The sequence below is a fragment of the Callorhinus ursinus genome, unplaced genomic scaffold (genome assembly GCF_003265705.2).
Source record: "Callorhinus ursinus isolate GAN/ISIS: 27379988/994484 unplaced genomic scaffold, GSC_fseal_2.0 scaffold33, whole genome shotgun sequence".
NCBI lineage: Eukaryota > Metazoa > Chordata > Mammalia > Carnivora > Otariidae > Callorhinus > Callorhinus ursinus.
The window spans coordinates 17,021,414-17,043,197 of record NW_027397095.1 but is presented as its reverse complement, the minus strand read 5'-3'; the positions used below and the strand labels follow the sequence as shown (position 1 = coordinate 17,043,197).

Below are 21,784 nucleotides of genomic sequence, written 5' to 3'. Positions count from 1 at the left end.
CATCATCAGTTAATTAATCAATCTATTCTAATCCCAAGAAAAATCGAAAGGCTTTAGGAGAGACTTTGTTGTTGTTTTCCACTATTCATAAGGGACAACAAAATAAACAGGCAGGAATATCAGGAGAGTTTTGATAATGAACAGCCATGTGGTAGGATGACTAGCTCTACCATATATACAGAACACAAAGACCAAGAATAGACCCCAAAATGGGCCACTTTCTTACACCATACACAAAAATAAACTCAAAATGGATTAAAGATCTAAATGTAAGAACTGAAACCATAAAACTCCTAAAACACACACACACAGGCGGTAAACTCTTAAGACATCAGACATCAGCCTGGGCAATATTTTTCTGGATTCGTATCCCAAGGCAAGGGCAACAATAGCAAAAATAAACAACTGGGACAATGGTAAACTAAAAAGCTTTTGCACAGTAAAGGAGACCATCAATAAAATGAAAAAGCAACTTACTGAATGGGAAAAGATATTTGTTAATCATATATCCAATAGGGGTTAATACCCAAAATATATATAAAGAGCTCATAAAACCCAATAACAAAAAACAACCCTATTAAAAAATGGCCAGAGGACCCAAACAGATATTTTTCCAAAGACATACAGATGGCCAACAGACATACGAAAAGATACTCAACATCACCTAACATCAAAGAAATGCGAATCAAAACTGCAATGAGATATCACCTCACACCAGTCAGAATGGCTAGTATCAAAAAGACAAGAAATAACAAGTGTTGGTGAGGCTGTGGAGAAAGAGGAACCCTCATGCACTATTGATGGGAATGTAAACTGGTGCAGCCACTATGGAAATATGGAGGTTCCTCAAAAAATTAAAAATAGAAATACCATACAATCCAATAATTCTACTATTGAGTATTTCCCTGAGGAGAACAAAAGCACTAATTCAGAAAAATATATGCACCCAATATTTACTGCAGCCTTACTTAAAATATCCAAGATATGGAAACAACCCAAGTGTCCACTGATAGATCAATGAATAAAAATGTAGTATATATATACACAATGGAATATTACCATAAAAAGAATGAAATCTAGCCATTCACAACACAGATGGACTTAAGAGTATTAACTAAATGAAGTCAGACAGAGAAAGACAAATATATGATTTCACTTACATGTGGAATCTAAAAAACAAAACAAAAAACAAGCATTCTCAGAAATACAGATGACAAACAGGTGGTTGCCAGAGGGAAGGAGGGTGGGGTAATGGGTGAAATAGGTGAAGGGAATTAACAAGTACAAACTTCTAGTTATAAAATAAGTTATGGGGATGAAAAGTACAGCATAGGGTATATGGCCAATAATATTGTAGTAACTTTGTATGGTGACAGACGGTAACTACATTTATTGTGAGCATTTCATAGTGTATATAATTGAATCACTATGTTATACACCTGAAACTATTTTTTAAAAGATTTTATTTATTAATTTGACACAGAGAGAGAGGTCACAAGTAGGCAAAGTGGCAGGCAGAGGGAGAGGGAGAAGCAGGCTCCCCGCTGAGCAGAGAGGCTGATGCGGGGCTCGAACCCAGGACCCCGGGATCACGCCCTGAGCCAAAGGCAGACGTTTAACCGACTGAGCCACCCAGGCACCTGCTGAAACTATTTTTTAAGTGTATTTATTTTTAGTGATCTCTACACTCAATGTGGGGCTCCAACTCACAACTCTTATTCATCTTAAGTGGTCTCAAGTCATCACTTACTATTTTCTTGCAAGGATTTGTCCTACACATGCAGAGAGTAAAATGCCATTTCACAGGCTGATGTTTTCACACAAAGTGTGGAGCCAATCTCTTTGAATACTTAAAATGGGTGCTGTCCCTCATATGAAAATCCCTAACCCTTACATTTCAATGTACGGCTATCTCATGCCATCAAATCTTCTTTGCAGAACTTAACATGAGGTGTTAAATTGTGGAAATAAGACTAAACATTTGCCTCAGTATCATAATTTTGTATTCGAGTATCCCCGGTTCCCAAAAGTTTGAGTTATACCACTTCACTTTTATGAAAGACCAACATTAGTATGGTAACAGCTTTCTTCCAGAAAGCGACAATCCTCAGATTTCCTTCAATTAGCAAAAACCGGTACTACTCTTGGACTTCCTTAAAAGTGATGTGCCACAACATGAACTTTCAAATTTTCAGACAGTGCGGGATACTCTTGGCTTTATGCCATTTCAACTTAGGATAAGTTTCATAGGAATGTTCTTTAATTTCTGATAGCAGGGGAAACATGTATTGCCACTAGCCTTCATTATCTTTGATAAACTGAAACTGCTTCTTTAAAAAGCTTGTTTCTTTCAGATCCTCCTATTGCACAGAAAACCGTTAAAAGATGAAAATGTAAACCACCAGTAATCCCGTTGCTTGGGGAAAGCCCCTGAAAATTTGGGGGCTTGGTTAAATGCACAGGCGGAAACAGATAATTATTTTAGGTCGAAAATTCATTACTAACATCTGTGCTGTTTGACAACCATCAACTTTTCCAAAACATTGTGTTTAAAAATCGTAATTTAAATTCCTATTTTGGGGGCACCTGGGTGGCTCAGTCGTTAAGCATCTGCCTTCCGGCTCAGGTCATGATCCCAGGGTCCTGGGATCGAGCCCCACATCGGGCTCCCTGCTCCGCGGGAAGCCTGCTTCTCCCTCTCCCACCTCTCTCGCTGTGTCTCTGTCAAAGAAATAAATAAAATCTTAAAAAAAAAATAAATTCCTATTTTGTCTTTAAAAGAACAGAGATGTGGTTAAAATATGGTCTGAAAGAGTCTCATCAAAATTCTACTCCCTCGGAGTAAACACAAACAACAGCATGGTCCTTCCACCTACATTTTTTTGTTCATGAATGGCCAAAAGGACATGTGTATCTGGATAGGCATGTGACACACAAACACATGTGTAAAGATAAACTTTTGACCTTTGTTCATTTCTATAAATTATATAACCTACTTCTTTTTTCAGATTTCACTAGGGACTGAACAAGGTGTGACATGTGTCATAAATAATCAAATGTGGACAGAACGGATTTATGGGAGTTCTGATGCTACAGAAGGAACCATTTAATGAGTGAAATACAGTAAGGTCATAGACCTAATGGCAAGCTCTTAAAAGTTTTAAATACACAGGAATATAAGAGGCTGGATTTCACGCAAAAATTGCTAAAACTGATACAGGAATTCAGCAAAGTCTCAGGATTTAAAATCAATGCACAGAAGTCAGCACTAACAATGAGGCAGAAGAAAGAGAAATCAAGGAATCGATCCCATTTACAATTGCACCAAAAACCGTAAGAGACCTAGGAATAAACCTAACCAAAGAGGGAAAGGATCTGTACTCTGAAAACTATAGATTGCTTATGAAAGAAATTGGGGAAGACACAAAGAAATGGAAAAACATCCCACGCTCATGCATTGGAAGAACAAATATTGTTAAAATGTCTTACCTACCCAAAGGAACCTACACATTCAACGCAATCCCTATCAAAATACCATCAACGTTTTTCACAGAGCTGGAACGATCCTGAAATTTGTATGGAACCAGAAAAGACCCCCGCGAATAGCCAAAGGAATGCTGAAAAAGAAAACCAAAGCTGGAGGCATCACAATTCCAGACTTCAAGCTGTATTACAAAGCTGTAGTGACCAAGACAGTATGGTACTGGCACAAAAACAGACACATATAGATCAGTGGAACAGAACAGAGGACCCAGGAATGGACCCTCAACTCTATGATCAAGTAATCTTCGACAAAGCAGGGAAGAATATCCAATGGAGAAAAGACGGTCTCTTCAACAAACGGTGTTGGGAAAATTGGACAGCCACATGCAGAAGAATGAAACTGGACCACTTTCCTACAGCATACACAAAAATAAACACAAAATGGATGAAAGACCTAAGTATGAGACAGGAATCCATCAAAATCCTGGAAGAGAACACAGGCAGCAACCTCTCTGACCTTGGCCACAGCAACTTCTTGCCAGACATGTCTCCAAAGGCAAGGGAAACAAAAGCAAAAATAAACTATTGGGACTTCATCAAGGTAAAAAGCTTCTGCACAGCGAAGGAAAGAACAAAACTAAAAAGCAACCTACAGAATGGGAGAAGATATTTGCAAATGACATATCTGACAAAGGGTTAGTATCCAAAATCTATAAAGAACTTACCAGACTCGGGGCGCCTGGGTGGCTCAGTCGCTAAGCGTCTGCCTTTGGCTCAGGTCATGATCCCAGGGTCCTGGGATGGAAACCCGCATCTGGCTCCCTGCTCAGCGGGAGGCCTGCTTCTCCCTCTCCCACTCCCCCTGCTGTGTTCCTTCTCTCGCTGTGTCTCTCTCTGTCAAATAAAAAATCTTTTTAAAAAAAACTTATCAAACTCAATACCCCCCCCCAAAAAAATCTAGTTAAGAAATGGGCAGAAGACATGGGGCACCTGGGTGGCTTAGCCGTTAAGCGTCTGCCTCCAGCTCAGGTCATGATCCCAGGGTCCTCGGATTGAGCCCCATACTGGGCTCCCTGCTTGGTGGGAAGCCTGCTTCTCCCTCTTCCGCTCCCCCTGCTTGTGTTCCCTCTCTCGCTGTGTCTCTCTGTGAAATAAATAAAATCTTTTTTTAAAAAAAAGAAATGGGTAGAAGACATGAATAGACATTTTTTCAAAGAAGACATCCAGATGGCTAACAGACACATGAAAAGATGCTCAACATCACTGGGCTTCAGGAAAATACAAATCAAAACTACACTGAGATACCACCTCACACCTGTCAGAATGGCTAAAATGAACAACACAGGAAACAACAAATGCTGGTGAGGATGCAGAGAAAGAGGAACCCTCTTACACTGCTGGTGGGAATGCAAACTGGGGCAGCCACTCTGGAAAACAGTATGGAGGTTCCTCAAAAAGTTAAAAATAGAACTACCCTATGACCCAGCAATTGCACTATTAGGTATTTACCCAAAGGATACAAAAATAGTGATTCGAAGGGGCACATGCACCCCAATGTTTGTAACAGCAATGTCCACAATAGCCAAAATATGGAAACAGCCCAGATGTCCATCAACAGATGAATGCATAAAGATGTGGTGTACGTACGTAGGTACGTGTACACACACACACACACACACACACACACACACACACACACACTGGAATATTACTCAGCCATCAAAAAGAATGAAACCTTGCCATTTGCGATGACATGAATGGAACTAGAGGGTATTATGCTAAGCAAAATAAGTCAGAGAAGAACAAATACCATAGGATTTCACTCATATGTGGAATTTAAGAAACAAAACAGATGAACATAGGGGAAGGGAAGGAAAATAAAATAAGATGAAAATTGAGAGGGAGGCAAATCATAAGAGACTCTTAACTCTAGGAAACAAACTAAGGTTTGCTGGAGGGGAGGTAGGTGGGGGGATGGGGTAACTGGGTGATGGGCATTAGGAGGGCATTTAATGAATGACCACTGGATGTTATACACAACTAATGAATCACTAAATTGTACCTCTGAAACTAATAATACACTATATGTCAACGAAATTGCATTTAAATTTAAATAAAGAGCTTGGATTTCTTCACTCAGGTCACTTTACCTCTTCAAATTTAGCTCCCTTGCTAAGTTACAAATCAGGAAGAGCACAGTCGACTTGTGAAAATTAACCCTGGTCTCACAAGTCCTATCAGTCCATTTAAAATAATGTGAATGACATCTCCTCATATCCTTTTGCAACCTATTGTGTGAATCCAATGGTTTCACTCAAATAAACAATTTACTTACTTTTTATTTATTTTTATTTTTTAATTTACATCACGTGTCCTCCTCAATGTCCATCACCCAGTTACCCTATCTCTCCCACCCCCCTCCCCTCCAGCAACCCTCAGTTTGTTTCCTATGATTAAGTCTCTTATGGTTTGTCTCCCTCTCTGATTTAAATAAACAATTTATAGGACGGAATAGTTTCCTAGGCCAGTCGCTGGAACGGGTTTTTTTTTGCAAGATTTTCAAGAAAGTTTGTCAGAAATGAGTAGAGGATTGAGCCCAACACGGCCAAGAAGGGCACCTACTTTTTCCTCAGTCCCTAGAAGCAGCATGTTTCTTTACACGAAACGTTACTGCTCTCGGGATACATTCTGAGGAGCCCTCCATCCAAACCGACCGAGCGGAACCTCCCGCGGCCACGCAAAGGGGGAGGAGAGGGGAGAAGGGATCCAGGAATCCGCCGGCCCACCCACAGCCACAGGGAAACGCTCCCAGGCCCGCCCGCCCGCCGCGGAGGCCCCGGGGGCGCTACGACCAGGCTCTCCCCCCTACCCGCGCCAGGGCACAGAACTTAGAACGTAGGCGGCGGTCCAATCTCGGCGTTCACGCCCGACCAGCCTCGCCCAAACGCCCAACTTCGCCCCGCCTCGGCCCCCTCCCCCCCAGCCTGTCCCTCCAAGCCGTCGGGGCTGCAGCCACCGAGGGCCTAGGTCGCAAGCCGGGCACAGGCTGCCCACACGCTGGGGGACAGGGAAGGTCCTCAGGCTCGGAAGGGCCGCCCAAACCCGGCCCCTGGCCCCGGGCCCCCTCCCGTCCCAGAAAGGAAAGGAAAGGCAAAGGGACAAAGGCCAAGGGACCCACCTGACGGAGGCCGCGGGCCTGCGGGAAAAACCAGGTGAGCTCCGGCGCTCACGCCGGGGGAGACGGTGGGACTGCGACCCCAGCCCATCTCAGTCGTAAAGCAGCGCCCTCGAGGCCCCGGCTAGGCCGCAGCCCCTCCCCCCCGCGTCGGCGTCTCCTCCTATTCTACGGAGCCGGCGGGGGCTGGAGGTACGGGGTCTTGGGGGAGGGGGTGAGAATCCGGGTTCCTCGGTGTTGGCCCCGCCCAAGGGAGGGGTGGGACAGCCTCAGAAGGTCCCAGGTGCAAGAAGGGGCGGAGAGAGGTGGACTTGGGAAAGTCAGAGCGGAAAGCCGTGTTTTGCCGTTTGCTCCGGAAAATCAATTTGTCCCCTTGTAGGGTCCCTGCCGGCAAGACGATGGATGTGCTGAAACAAATCGAAAATGTACCGTTCAACAGTCGCAAAACTACTTGGAGGGAAAAGAAGTTTAAATAAGTACACTTGCAAACGATGTTACAAGTTTGCATCATTCTTACGCCTGAGGTTATGAAAACTTTAATTGCTCCCTCCCCAGGTGAGAGTCGGCATCCGGGGGAGCAGGCGCTCCTTCCGCCCCGTCACCTCCCTCCCGCCCTCTGCCAAGGACCTGCTGGGGAGCCAGCGCTCCTTGCGTGGGTCCGGGGCTGCTGCAGGCGGTGTCCACACCGCCTAGGTGGATGGGGATGTGCTGGGTCCGAAGGAATCACAGCGACTGGCAGGGTTCTCCTGCCTGACCGCCGTCTTGATTTATTTCTTCCTAACTATTGAAAGAGGAACACGTTGCTCTTGCAAAAGAATGCTCCCATAATGGAGACACGTGTAGATGACGAGAGGAACACGAACCTAACAGGTGATGCGGCCACTCAGACATGAGGGGTGTTCATTGGGTGCGTGGATCCTCCCAGCAGGTTGTAACCTAAGGAGAGAGACAGAGAGATGGATGCAAATAAAGATCTTTTTAAACAGTCGTCGAGGGCGCCTGGGTGGCTCAGTTGGTTAAGCGACTGCTTTCGGCTCAGGTCATGATCCTGGAGTCCCCGAATCGAGTCCCGCATCGGGCTCCCTGCTCAGCAGGGAGTCTGCTTCTCCCTCTGACCTTCCCCCCTCTCATGTGCTCTCTCTCTCTCTCATTCTCACTCTCTCAAAGTAAATAATAAATAAATCTTTAAAAAAAAAAAAAAACAGTCGTCGAAGGAGCTCCCCAGGTTCACGGGTCCTCCAGCTATTTGGTTACTAAACAATGAACTTTGTTGACTCTTCCTTGCTTATTTAAGAAAAAGGATCTTCATGAATACAGACATATTTCAAGGGAGAAATTGAAGTCATCTTTGCCCACACCTGCATAGTCCCCTCAAGACCATCCAGTCCAGGCTACTGCCAGCCTGGCTCAGGCTCTGACTCCCAGACCCCTTTCTCACCCATTCCCTAGTTGTTTGGACAGAAGTGGGTGGGGATTTCTAGGGCGGTAAAGAAAGGAGACAATGAGGACCCTGAGGGGCTTTGTCCTGGTCAGGCAGCTGCCTTTCTGCATTTCAGGTCAACACAGGAAATCTCACAAAACCCTGCTGCCTTCCACTCCCAGGAGGTGGAGGGAGGGGTGAATGCTCTGCCTCACCTTCCCCACCAGGCAGAGTGGAAAGTGAATTACCTGACCCAAACCTGGCCTCTGGATCTCAGCTGCCCCTCTGGATTCCTCCCTGTGTTTCCTGTCCTTCCCTTTAGGGAGTAGGGGCCATTTCCTCACGCAGAGATCCAAGCCAAAGCCTTTTCTTCTGTCCCCCTTCCCTGGACAGATGCAGATTCGGTTACTACTAACCACCCATTGTACCAGGAGATGGAGGTCTAAATGGCTTTGCCCTCGTGAACCAGGGCTGCACAGGGCGCATTCATACACACGGGGCTCTCATACTGCAAAAGCCTTTCCTCTCTCTTTGCAAAGGGCCAAAAAGCACACACAAAAAATTCCCAGCATCATTAGAGAAATCAAAATCACAGGAGATACACCTTTACACCTACCAGGACAGCTATAATGAAAAGATGGAAAATAACAAATGTGATAAGGATGTGGAGAAATTGGAGCCCCCATATGCTGCTGGTGAGAATATAAAATTGTACAAAAACTGTGGAAAGCACGTCCGCCAAAAGTTACACTTAGAGTGACCACATGATCAGCAATTCCACTCCTGGGTATAAATAACAGACAACTGAAAACAGATATTCAGACAAAAACGTGTAGATAACTGTGGCAGCATTTTTCCTAAAGCCAAAAGGGGGAAACAACCCAAATTTCCGTCAACTGATGAATGTTTAAACAAATTGTGTTATATCCATACCATGGGTTTTTTAAAAGTTTTTTTAATTAATTTATTTTGGCAGGGGAGAGAGAGCATGAGCAGTGGGGAGGAGCAGAGGGAGAGAGGGCAGCAGACTCCCCGCTGAGTTGGGATCCCGATGTAGGGCTCGATCCCAGGACCCTGAGACCATGACTTGAGCCAAAGGCAGATGCTTAACCCACTGAGCACACCCAGGTGCCCCCATACCATAGATTTTTATTTAACCATAATATGAAATGAAGTACTGATACCAGCTAAAACACTGATGAACCTTGAAAACATTATGATACATGAAAAAAGATAGACACCAAAGAACCACACATTGTAAGATCTCATTCACTAAAAATATCCAGAACAGGCAAATCTATAGAAATAGAAAGTCATTATTGATTGCCAAGGGCTAATGGGATGGGAGATGTTGGGAGAAAAACTTTTCCTCTACCAATTTAGTACAGTGACTGGGGACTGCAAATTAATTAACAGTAAATTAACAAGAGAAAAGCTTATTTACTATGTGAGAGCTTTGAGATGAAGAGGCTCCCTAAAGAGCTTGAGATAGGGGTTTATATACCAACTTCACAAGGGGGGGTGCACTTCAAAGGATGGAAAGTTCTTATGAGGTTTGCTTATGCAATCTTTTGGAATGTTCTAAGTCTCAAGATCAGGCCTCCCTGATTAGAGACCCCCCCCCGAATGGGGGTGGGGCAGGTTGTGGCAGCTGTCTCATAAAACTCTGCTGGGGCGCCTGGGTGAACGTTCAGTCAGTTGAGCACCTGCCTTCGGCTCAGGTCATGATCTCAGGGTCCTGGGATCGAGCCCCACGTCGGGCTCTCTGCTCAACAGGGAGTCGGCTTCTCCCTCTCCCTCTGTGCTCTCTCTCAAATAAATGAATAAAGTCTTCAAAAAAAAAAAAAAAAACAACCCACTGCTTTAGCCAGATAAGAGGAATTCAGACAAGGCTTCTGCAGCTCTTGTATCTCAGGTGTTTTCACTTTGAAGCTATCTTTATACCATTCAGGTGGGTTATCAGTCCCATCAAGAGAATGGGAATTAAGGTAAGAATACTGCAATCCACTGATCAATGTTTACATCACCAAAAATGTGAGCAACAGATATCATGTGCATTCTGATACAATATAATAAGAGTACAAAGTGTCAACTATAAAATGTTCTGGCTAAAGTGACTGAGCCTAAATCTAACCAAGTTCATAGATGTCACTTCGGAAATTCTGTTTCTCATGGAACACGGCCAGCACGAAGATACATACAGAGAAATCTAGAATGTGAGTAATTCTACAGGACAAATAATTCAATCTTTTCATCAAAGGCGTGGCAAGAAGAAAAGGGGGTGGGGGTGGTTATCAATAACAAGAGGATTATGTCATATTTCAGCCAATGGTATGTATGATCCTTGTTTGCTTCCCAGTAAGAACAAATCAAATTTAGGGGCGCCTGGGTGGTTCAGTTGTTAAGCGTCTGCCTTCGGCTCAGGTCATGGTCCCAGGGTCCTGGGATGGAGTCCCGCATTGGGCTCCCTGCTCCGCGGGAAGCCTGCTTCTCCCTCTCCCACTCCCCTTGCTTGTGTTCCCTCTCTCGCTGTGTCTCTGTCAAATAAATAAAATCTTAAAAAAAAAAGAACAAATCAAATTTAAAAGACACATTCAAGTCCAACAGGTTCATTACACATGGATGTTTTCATGTGGCATCAGGGAGTAATTGTAAAATTGTTGTTAGATGTAATGATGGTATTTTGCTTATGTTTTTTTAAAGTCCTATTTGTTAGAGTTTATGGCACAGTAGAGTACGTGGAGGAAATACCTTCCTTGAATTTATGCATGAGGACATATGATATCTGGAATATGCTTTGAAATATATATAGGCAAAAAAATTAAATAAATAAAACATAATTGGCAAAATATTGGTCCTTGTTGAAGCTGGTTGGTACATAGAATATTTGTCATATTGTTATATCTGCTTTTTTTGAAATGATCCATTTTTTTTTAAGATTTTATTTGGGAGAGAAAGAGCATGAGCAGGAGCAGGGGAGGGGAGCAGAGGCAGAGGGAGAAGCAGGCTCCCCGCTGAGCAGGGAGCCCCACGTGAGGGTCGATCCCAGGACCATGGGATCATGACCCCAGCGGAAGGCAGATGTTGAACCACCTGAGCCACCCAGGCGCCCCAAATGATCCATGTTAAAGAGCTAAAAAAGTACACAAAAACAACTATGCCAACCAAAACTGATAAAATCATCATATTTTGAGTATGTTATTGAGACAGACAGGTAGAATACCCAACTGAAAGTGTTGATTATGGTTACATTTACACATCTGTAATTGGTTACGTTTCCAGTTAGGACTGAAGACAGGTGATTTTTTTAAATTTGTTTTTAAATTTTAAGTAAACTCCACACCACACATGGGGCTTGAACTCACAACTCCAAGATCAAGAGTAACATGGTCCACTGACTGAGCCAGTCAGGTGTCCCCAAGTGATTTTAAGCACAATAGTCCCCCCTTATCAACGATTTCCTTTTCCAGTTTGTTACCCACAGACAACTGTAGTTCAGAAGCAGATGCTCCTTCTGACATAGTTTAAGAAGGTCAATAGTAGCCTAACACTATGTCACCATGCCTACTGTCATTCCTCTCACTTCATCCTGACTCGTAGGCATTTTATTATCTCCCATCATCATAGGAAGGGGAAGAACGAGTACAGTACAATGAGATATTGTGAGAGACTACATTCACATAACTTTAATTACAGTATATTGTCATAATGGTTCTACTTAATTATTAGTTATTGTTAATCTCTTATGTAACTAATTTATAAGTTAAATTTTCTCATAGATATGTATGTCCAGGAAAAAACATGGCATATATAGGATTTGGTACTCTCCATGGTTTCAGGCATCCACTGGGGGTCGTGGATCATGTCTCCCACAGATAAGGGGGCCTACTATATTGTAGACATATTCAAGAGCTTAATTGAGGAGCATGGTATCTAATAGGCCCTTGTATTAAAATGCAAATATGTGGAAGGAAATTCTGAAAGACACACACTATATGGTTAACAGGTTCACCAGTAGGAATGGCATAAACATGAGGGCAGGGGCACCTGGGTGGCTCAGTCGGTTAAGCGACTGCCTTCGGCTCAGGTCATGATCCTCGAGTCCCGGGATCGAGTCCCACATCGGGCTCCCTGCTCGGCAGGGAGTCCGCTTCTCCCTCTGACCCTCTTCCCTCTCGTGCTCTCTATTTCTCATTCTCCCTCTCTCAAATAAATAAATAAAATCTTAAAAAAAAAAACATGAGGGCAGAAGGTCAAGGTGACTCATTTTTTGCTGAGCACCTACTATGAGTCAGACACCATTCTTAATGCTAGAAATACACCATGAAAAAGGGGGAAAAAAAATCCCAGCTCACGTGGGGCTCACCTTCTAGTGGGGGGGGATGAAAAAATAAGACCAATGAGACACATATATATCATAAGGGATAATGATCCGAGCTTTCCAGCACATGCAAGCAGGAGAGGGGAGTAGGGCATGGGGTGGCTGTGGGGATTTGCACCTTCAGGTGGATTGGACACCTCATTGAGAAGGTGACATAAGAGATGAAAGAAGTAGGGAGAGAGCCCTGTGGAGATCTGGGGAAGAGAGCTGCAACGAGAGGGAATATCCTGTACCTCTTTCTGCTGTTACTCTGTTAAATCTTTTAGCCCCTGACCAATAATCATTTTCCCTCCAGTTTTGATGTAATAGGTGCTGTGTTTAGGGCCAGGATTACCTTGATGGTTTACGTAATCAAGATATGTTTGGGGCACCTGGGTGGCTCAGAAGGTTAGGCGTCTGCCTTCGGCTCGGGTCGTGATCCCAGGGTCCTGGGATGGAGCCCCGCATCGGGCTCCCTGCTCAGCAGGGAGCCTGCTCCTCTCTCTCCCTCTGTGGCCTCTCCCCCTGCTTGTGCTCTCTCTCTCTGTCAAATAAAAAATAAAATCTTAAAAAAAAAAGATATGGTTCAAAACCTTTGCCACTTTGAGTAAGTTGAGGCTCTAGCCATGCGTACTAAGCATGTATGCTTCTATATGTTGTATCTTTCTTGAACACGTGCATAAGTTATTCCTTGCTTAGTGTCTTAAGTGGCTAAGTCCAGTTTTATAAGCTGTTCACAGCTATTTGAGTGACAGTGCTGTACAAAATCCAAACTGTCCCTTGCCACCTAGTGCCAGGATATTCATCCCTCACTGGAATCCTTAAGTAGCAAGTGGGGAACATTTCTATATCCGTGGATACAGGGCTAACAGGATATTTATTTCATTAACCTCAGGGACGGTAGCTTAAGTAAGCAGAAAGGTTGATCAGTATCTCTGGCCACCGAATCCCAGGAAATTACAGTGTGAAGTCACCAAATGGTCACAGCTGATGACATCACAGAGGGTTTGCAGCGTATAAAGCCCAGACCATCTTTAAGTCTAGGCTTATTTCTCCCAAGGGTGTGCGGTGGCTGGAAGGGTTCCCGTTACAGGGCTAGTAAAAGACTGGTGTATTTTTCTCTTCTCATGCAGAATCTTTACTTAGAGAAATTGATTTGTATCCACAGCAAGGGTAATCAAAAATAATGTCTTCCCTTTTCAGCTCACAGTTTTAGAAGAAAACCGAAGAGTGTGATCGACAGTATGTGCTGCCCTTGCCGTGGTGTGGACCCAGAGTTCAAGCTTAGACGAGGAGCAGACACTGACGTCACACTTCTGAAAGGTAAGTAAGTCAGCTCAGTTGTATTTTGATTCTGTGCTACCCCTTCTGCACATAGGCTCCTTTTTCAAAGTAGGCCTCGCACTGAACTTCCTCTGTTAATATCTGGTTAGCACTGTGTCCACTTACACTCAGTCTCTCTAATGGTTCATTACGATGATCATGAGAGATCATGAGCCTGGGGGATTGGAAATATTAACCTATTTGGTAAGTTCTAACACCCTTGAAACTCAGCTGTAGAATGATAAGCAGTAAGACCTGATCTCAGCTTTGCTCCTAATTGGCTGTGGCTTTAAGTAAGTCACACTCCTTGGGTCTTGGCTTCTTCATTGTTAGAAGTAGAGGATAAGATTAGTGGACTTCTAAGAAGGCATCTTCCCGCTCACATACTTTATTTAGACTTGTGTGATTTGAATTCTAAGTGGGGTTAACTTTAAATTACAAGCAGAGAGATCACATGCCTCTCTGCAAATGCAGCAATGAACCATTTACAGAAGGAAATTGTGGACATTATCTTGTATAGGCACATGCTCAGAAGCACACACGGAGAAGCTGATATTAGGAGAAGGGATGGGAATGTGGATTCAGAGAAATATTAAAGTTTAATTTTTTTTTTTAGTAATCTCTATACCTAGCATGGGGCTTGAACTCCCATGCTCTTCCGACTGAGCCAGCCAGGTGCCCCTGGATTCAGAGAAATCTTAGCATGGAGAGTAGTGAAGTCAAACAAGCTCACATCTTTCAGTGAAAGATTCGTTAAGAGTATGAGCCTGGCTGGCTCAGTAGGTAGAGCATGTAACTCTTGATCTCAGGGTCGAGAGTTTAAGCCCCACGCTGGGTGTAGAGATTACTTTAAGAAAAAAATAGAGTATCAGATCATTGATTGATCAAAGTCTTTGGGGAGGGATTGAAATTTAAAGATACTAGAGATTTAGATTAGCCACTGTGGGACGTTTTCCAGGACTCAGATACGAATGGAGAAAACAATTAATAAGTAGTATTTTAGGTTTGACCCTAACCATGATTATTATCCAGATTGTTCACGCACTCTTCCTTCAGACTTGGATCTGAATGCCTTTTGTAATTTCTAAAGGTAAAATATACTCTGAGAATGAATATTGATTAACAGTGAAAGAACTTATTGTTCCATTTAAGCTAAAGACAATTCCAGACAAGAAGATATATCACTTTTAGAAACAGGAGTAGCATTGTTGTATAGCCTTCTAAAATGATTTGAGATGACATTGCAACAAAGGGGAAATAAAATGTAAATACGATGTTTCTTTAGCTGGACCAACCAGAGTTCACACTAAATAGGTTTGTTTGGTCTTGTTTAGAGGCTTGACTGAGGTAGGGGTTGTGGCAGGACACAGCAGAAGAATGTCCACCATTTAGACGATCTCTCTGGATGAGAACCATATTTTAACCTCTCACATTCCCTTGTAACATTTTATACAAGTGTTTTGATTGACTGTCTCAAGGAGAATGCCTTTATGATGTGTATCATTCTACTGTCTGATTTGGTGGAGCACATCTTTTAGAATGCTAAGCAATTAAGGATGCAGTAGAAAGATTCTAATTTGTATTAATGTGAATCAACTTGAATGTTCTAGAAGTGCGATCTCATTTCAAGATTAAATATATTTAAGAATTTGAATTATCTGACATCTTATTTTTATACTTCATTTTCTAATTTATTAAACTTAAATATATGGTGTATAACATTAAAAAACTGTATAAATTACTTTTGCTCTTCTTTCCCTTGCCTCAGGAGTCATATCTAGAAAGAAGTTGCTACGGCCAATGTCAAGGAAGTTACTGCCTGTGTTCTCTTCTAGAATTTCTATAGTTTCAGGTCTCACATTTAGGTCTTTAATCCATTTTGAATTTATATTTGTATACGGTGTAAGTGGTCCAGTTTCATTCTTTTGCATGTAGCTGTCCAGTTTTCCCAGCACCGTTTGTTGAAGAGACTGTCCTTTTCCCCATTGCATATTCTTGCCTCCTTTATTGAAGATTAATCGACCATATAATTGTGGGTTCACTTCTGGGTTTTCTATTCTGTTCTATTGATCTATGTGTCTATTTTTTTGTGCCAGTACCATGCTGTTTTGATCACTACAGCTTTGTAATCTAATTTGAAGTGTGCAATTGTGATGCCTCCAGCTTTGCTTTTCTTTTTTTCATGATTGCTTTGGTTATTCGGGGTCTTTTATGGTTCTGTACAAATTTTAGGATTGTTTGTTCTACCTCTGTGAAAAATGCTGGTGGTGGTATTTTGCTAGGGATTGCATTAAATGTATAAATTGCTTTGGGTAGTATAGACATTTTAACAATATTTGTTCTTCCAATCCATGAGCATGGAATATCTTTCCATTTCTTTATGTCATCTTCAATTTCTTTCATCAGTGTTTTATAGTTTTCAGAGTACAGATCTTCCACCTCTTTGGTTAGGTTTATTCCTTGGTATCTTATGGTTTTTGGTGCAATTGTAAATAGGATTGTTTTCTTAATTTCTCTTTCTGCTGCTTCATTATTGGTGTATAGAAGTGCGACAGATTTATGTACATTGATTTTGTATCCTGTGACTTTACTGAATTTGCTGATCAATTCTAGCAGTTTTTTGGCGGAGTCTTTTTTTTTTGTAATGCCACATTTAAAAAAATTTTTTCTTAAATTTTATTTCATTATGTTATGTAAATCACCATACATTACATCATTAGTTTTTGATGTAGTGTTCCATGGTTCATTGTTTACATATAACACCCAGTGCTCCATTCAATACATGCCCTCTTTAATACCCATCACCAGGCTAACCCATCCCCCCCCCCCCCCCCGTCTAGAACCCTCAGTTTGTTTCTCAGAGTCCATAGTCTCCCCCTCCGATTTCCCCCCTTCATTTTTGGCAGAGTCTTTTGGGTTTTCTATAGAGAGTATCATGTCCTCCACAAATAGTGAAAGTTTTACTTCTTCCTTGCCAATTTGGATGCCTTTTATTTCTTTTTGTTGTCTGATTGTTGTGGCTTGGGCTTCCAGTGCTATGTTGAATAAAAGCGGGGCAAGTGAACACTCCAGTCTTGTTCCTGATTGTAGAGGAAAAGTTCTTAGTTTTTCCCCATTTAGGATGAAATTATTAAGATCTAATTTTGAATAGCAAAACAAAAAATGCCCATGATATATGAAGAAAAATGTGGCTCACACATTTAAAAAATGTTTTATAGTATTTTTTTTCAGGAGTAAAAATGCTTTTGTTTGCCTTAGTTTGAGAGCATAGTTCATCATTACTACCACTACCACCACCAGCACTAGCCCCACCCCAACAGAGGGGTATTTAATTGTCATGAAAATAGTCATGAGTGAAGGCCCGGAAATTAAAGAAGCAAAGGGTATTCCATTTATTTAATACATAATATTGTTTAAAGTTTTCTGGAAGCTGTATTATTAAGTGTGCATTTATGGTGATGATCATTGTAGATAAATGAAAAATTCATCGCCTGAACCCAAGCTCAAAACAAGATGCCAGAAGAAAAGATCAAAGAGCTTAAAACAGAATTCCAGCAAAACTGAACACAGGTAATGAAACTACATATATATTGTATCATGTCAAGATGAGTTATAATTTGGAAAATATCTAGTTAAATAGAAGGAAAATAGGATCAGAAACAGACTTTCTCATAAATTAAAATTTTAGTTTAAATAACTCTACAAATTTGATTTTCCAAGACAAATCATTTCCATGTGTAGAAAAGACTAAAACATTAGTTTCTTAAGTTTCTCTACATATTTTGTGATAGAATATATTATACAAGCAAAATTATTTTTGAGAGAAAATTTTCATTCTAATTTGAAAAATTGGATCCACTTTTATATGACTCTGGGTTCTGGAGAAATGGAACCAACAGGACAGAGATTTTATGTATATATTATATATACACACATGTATATATAATATATACATAATATATTCGTATATAAATATGAATAGATTTTACATATAATATATAACATACATTTATATGTAAATATGCATATTTTATATAAATATGTATATATACTTTATATATAACATAGAATATATAATATACATAATATAAAGTAACAAAGTGGCTCACATGATTATGGTAGCAGCAAGTCTCAAGATCTACAAGGTGAGTTGGCAAGTTGCAGGCATAGGAGAGCCATTGCTTTAGATCTAATCTGATCTAATCTGATCTAATTAGATCTAAGCCTTAGAATCATGAAAACCAATGATGTCGTTCTGGTTGGAAGGCCAGCATGATTGAAACCCAAGAAGAGCCAATGTTTGAGTATGAGTCCTAAATGGACTCGGGAAAAATGCCAATGTTCCAGTTCAAAGGCAGTTAGGCAGTAAGAATTCTTTCTTACTGGTTGGAAGACCAGCACTTTTGTTATATTTAGGCCTTCAATTGATTGGCTTAGGCCTGCTCCCATTAGGGAGGGCAATCTGTTACTCAATTTACCAATTCAAATGTTAATCTCATCTAATAACACCCTCACAGAAACACCCGGAATAATGTTTAGCCAGATATCTGGGCACCCTGTTGCCCAGTCATGTCGACACATAAAATTAACCCTCAGGACATTTCCTTTCATGAAGAAAATCTTCAATTATTTTAATGATCCCCAAAGCTTTTGTAGACCTCTATAATCTTGACTACCATCATTTCAAAACCTGTCAACTTTATATTCCCACCTACATTCTCTTTGAGGAGAGTTCTCATGATACTTAAAATCTTTGTTAGGTGGTCTACACTTTATAACTGATTAAGTACTCGTTTAAAGACAGCTCATATTTGGAGGGAATATTCAGAATGTGAAGATTGTATCTTAACATAGTGGATCCTCAATAGGTTTTTGTTGCTTGAATTGGTCTGTTTCTACCATTCTACTGAAAACTTAACAAAAAACTCTACAGTGAACTCCAAGTGGCCCAATCTGGTGGCCTTTTTGTAGGCTCACTTTTCTTTACTGTATCTGTAATATTTGACAATTTCTTTTCTGTCCTACTTTGCTTTTTTTTTTTTTCCCCCCTCTAAGAAGTTGGTTACTCTCCCTTTTTTCACTCTCCATGTTAGGGCATTCACCTAGGTTCTGTCTTCAGCTCATGACAAATGACTTGCAGGTATGAGGAGGTAGTCTGCTATAATAGAGAGGGAACTGAATTAGGTGTGTGACATTAAGTCCTAATCATGTTTCACACTAAATTTGTGACCTTTGTCCAATCACTTAGGCTTTTGGAGTCTCAGTGTCTCGTCTATAAGTAATGAGATAAAACTACTTGCCCTACCTATATCACAAGGTTATAATAAGGCTCAAAAGGGATCATAGATATAAAAACTTTGATAAGCATATATTACTATACAAATGGATGTTGCTTACATTGTTATAAGATAGCTAGATCATTGGTACTCTGAGACAGACTCTTTGTGTAAAGCTAATTAGCTCCCAAGGGGATCAAACCATAACCTTGTATTATCCATATTTGAACAAAGTAGTCTAACAGGCCCAGGCCAGATAGAATACTTCTTTGCATATGTTCACCATGAAATCTAATTTCTCATTATTTTGGAGTACTGTTTCACAAAGTTTTAGATGAGGATGCCAACTCTTCTAGCATTAGAGTGTTAGCAGAAGGACCCTCATTGTGTAGAGTTAAAAATGCTTATTAAATATCTGTACAAGTCTCTTGCAGGTACTAAGTCCTTGAAGATTGATAAATTAATAAGTAGTGTATCATCTCTAAAAAAACCCACAAATGTCTATTGCATATTTTACTGCAAGCATTTCAACATTAGATTATTTCTATTAAGGAACATTGGCTGTCCAGTTACTCATAAATTTCAGGACCTCTTCTACTGCCTCTATAGGCGGATAGAGGGCCATGCCCACCATCATCTCTACCAGTGCCACCCCTACCCAAAGGAGTTGTTCCTCCTCTTCCAATTCCTTTACCTGGAATAAATGGTAAACCATCACCACCCACCACGGTCATCTTTGTTCAAGGACCTCCTCCTCCATCACTACCTCTTGGCGTGAGCCAAGCTACTCATGCTGTTTGACAAAGTCCAAGTATGAGGGACAATCCTGAAAAGTCAGGAGACTCCATAGCTGGCTCCTGCTACTTCCTTTCATTTTATTTGTGGCAATCTTTATAATCAATTCTGGGGTTTCATGATAAAATGATTTATAAATTTAGTTATGCCTATGCAAGCAATCATAATAAAACTGATTCCAAAAAGGCCGACGATGGGCCAAGAGGTAAAAATATCCAATGTCCTCCAATCTGTAAGGGAGCTGTTGGATCCAGGCCCAGTAAAAATTCCTATTGATGAGATTCCTCAGGCACCTCTGAAACATTAGAAAAATCTCATGACATTCCACAGTACAGGAACCTCCCTATGTTGTATACAAAAAGGAGGCCACCTTTGGTATGCCCCTCGAGGCAAGCCCCTGGTGTAGGATAACTTCCTTGCCCCTACTCCTCCCATTCCTTATAGTGGAGTTGATAATGAGGACATAAACAAATAGTATAAGATTAAAGGAAAAAAGGATGCGGGCATCATCTGACAGCCTCTGGGAAAGGAGTGATCCTCCGTGGTGTCTATGGAGCAAGGACAAGAGACACATAGAAATGGAATAAGTACTTTGATAAGATAGGGTGCACCCATTGTAAGCTGCCTTTGGAGAAAGTAGATAACCTTCATAGGTCACGCTCTGTTTTCTAAATCCGAAATGATTGCGATAAAATGTAAAAAAAAATAAGATCACATGGAAGAATGGAAAAACAAGAAAACGCTAATGAATAAAAAGAGTCCCTCCGAGGCTATCGGGCGGGAGATGCTTGCAACCTGATCCTGTGTCCGTGTCTCCTCACTCGCCTACGCCATCCTTTCCTTCAAGGACCCTTCCTCCGCTGGAGCTGGACTCCAGCAACCTCTGTTGGGGGGGAGGGACCTTTTGCTCCAGGATCATCACTTGGCTCTAACTTTAAGGAAAGAAGCAGAAATAAATGTATAAAACTGAACTTCATGGTTCCATTCTTAACCCTTTGGCTTGATTCTCCTTGAAGAGAATCGAATGGTCAAAGGCAAAACTTGGACTAAAGTTTACGGCATCTTCTAGCCATTGGTGATCATTAATGTGCACATATTGCATAGCTGTAGCCAAGTATGGTACAATGTTAGGGAATAAGACTGCTGGCTCTTCTGCTTTCCTTTGTGAGCTCACCATCTTATGCTCCTTTTTCAGACAGTATCTCAATAATTGGAAACTCCATGGGGAATGTGAAACTCATGTAGGAGGCAAAGAGAAAACAATAAGGTTATGTAAGGATAATTGTATTAGTTTCCTAGGGCTGCCATAACAAATTATGATAAACTGGGTGTCTTAAAACAACGAAAAGTTATCTCTCAGAGTTCTGGAGTACAGAAGTCCAAAATCAAAGTGTTGGCAGGGCCACACTCCCTCTGGAGGCTCTAGGACACAATCTCTTCCTTGACTCCACCAACTTCTAATAATGGCTATTAACATTCCTGGGCAGCATCTCCCTCCTTCCATTTTTACATTGCCTTCCCCCTTTGTGTCTGTAAACTCCCTCTACATCTCTTTGTCTCTTTCGCAAGGCGATCCGCATTCAAAGCTCACCCAGATAATCCAGAATAAGTATCTCCTCTTAAGATCTTTAACTTAATCACATCTTTTGCTATATAAAGGAGTCACAGATTCTGGGGATTAGAATGTGGGCATATCTTTTTGTCTCACTACAGTAATATAGGAAACACATTTTTTAATTTTTTTTAAAGATTTTATTTATTTATTTGAGAGAGAGAGAATGAGAGACAGAGAGCACGAGAGGGAAGAGGGTCAGAGGGAGAAGCAGACTTCCTGCTGAGCAGGGAGCCCGATGTGGGACTTGATCCTGGAACTCCAGGATCATGACCTGAGCCGAAGACAGTCGCTTAACCAACTGAGCCACCCAGGCGCGTGAAACACATTTTTTTTTAAA

The 21,784-nt window shown here is 41.5% G+C and overlaps 1 protein-coding gene across 1 annotated transcript in view; it reads left to right on the top strand.

Annotated features, from left to right (window-relative positions):
* LOC141370359 (uncharacterized) overlaps window positions 1-21,784 on the top strand; it is a 34,560-nt gene that overhangs the window by 4,835 nt on the left and 7,941 nt on the right. Inside the window, exons 2-3 of the mRNA XM_073879085.1 lie at window positions 6,383-6,695; window positions 13,642-13,761. Coding sequence (XP_073735186.1) covers window positions 6,383-6,695; window positions 13,642-13,761 — 433 coding nt within the window. The remainder of the gene's footprint in view (window positions 1-6,382; window positions 6,696-13,641; window positions 13,762-21,784) is intronic.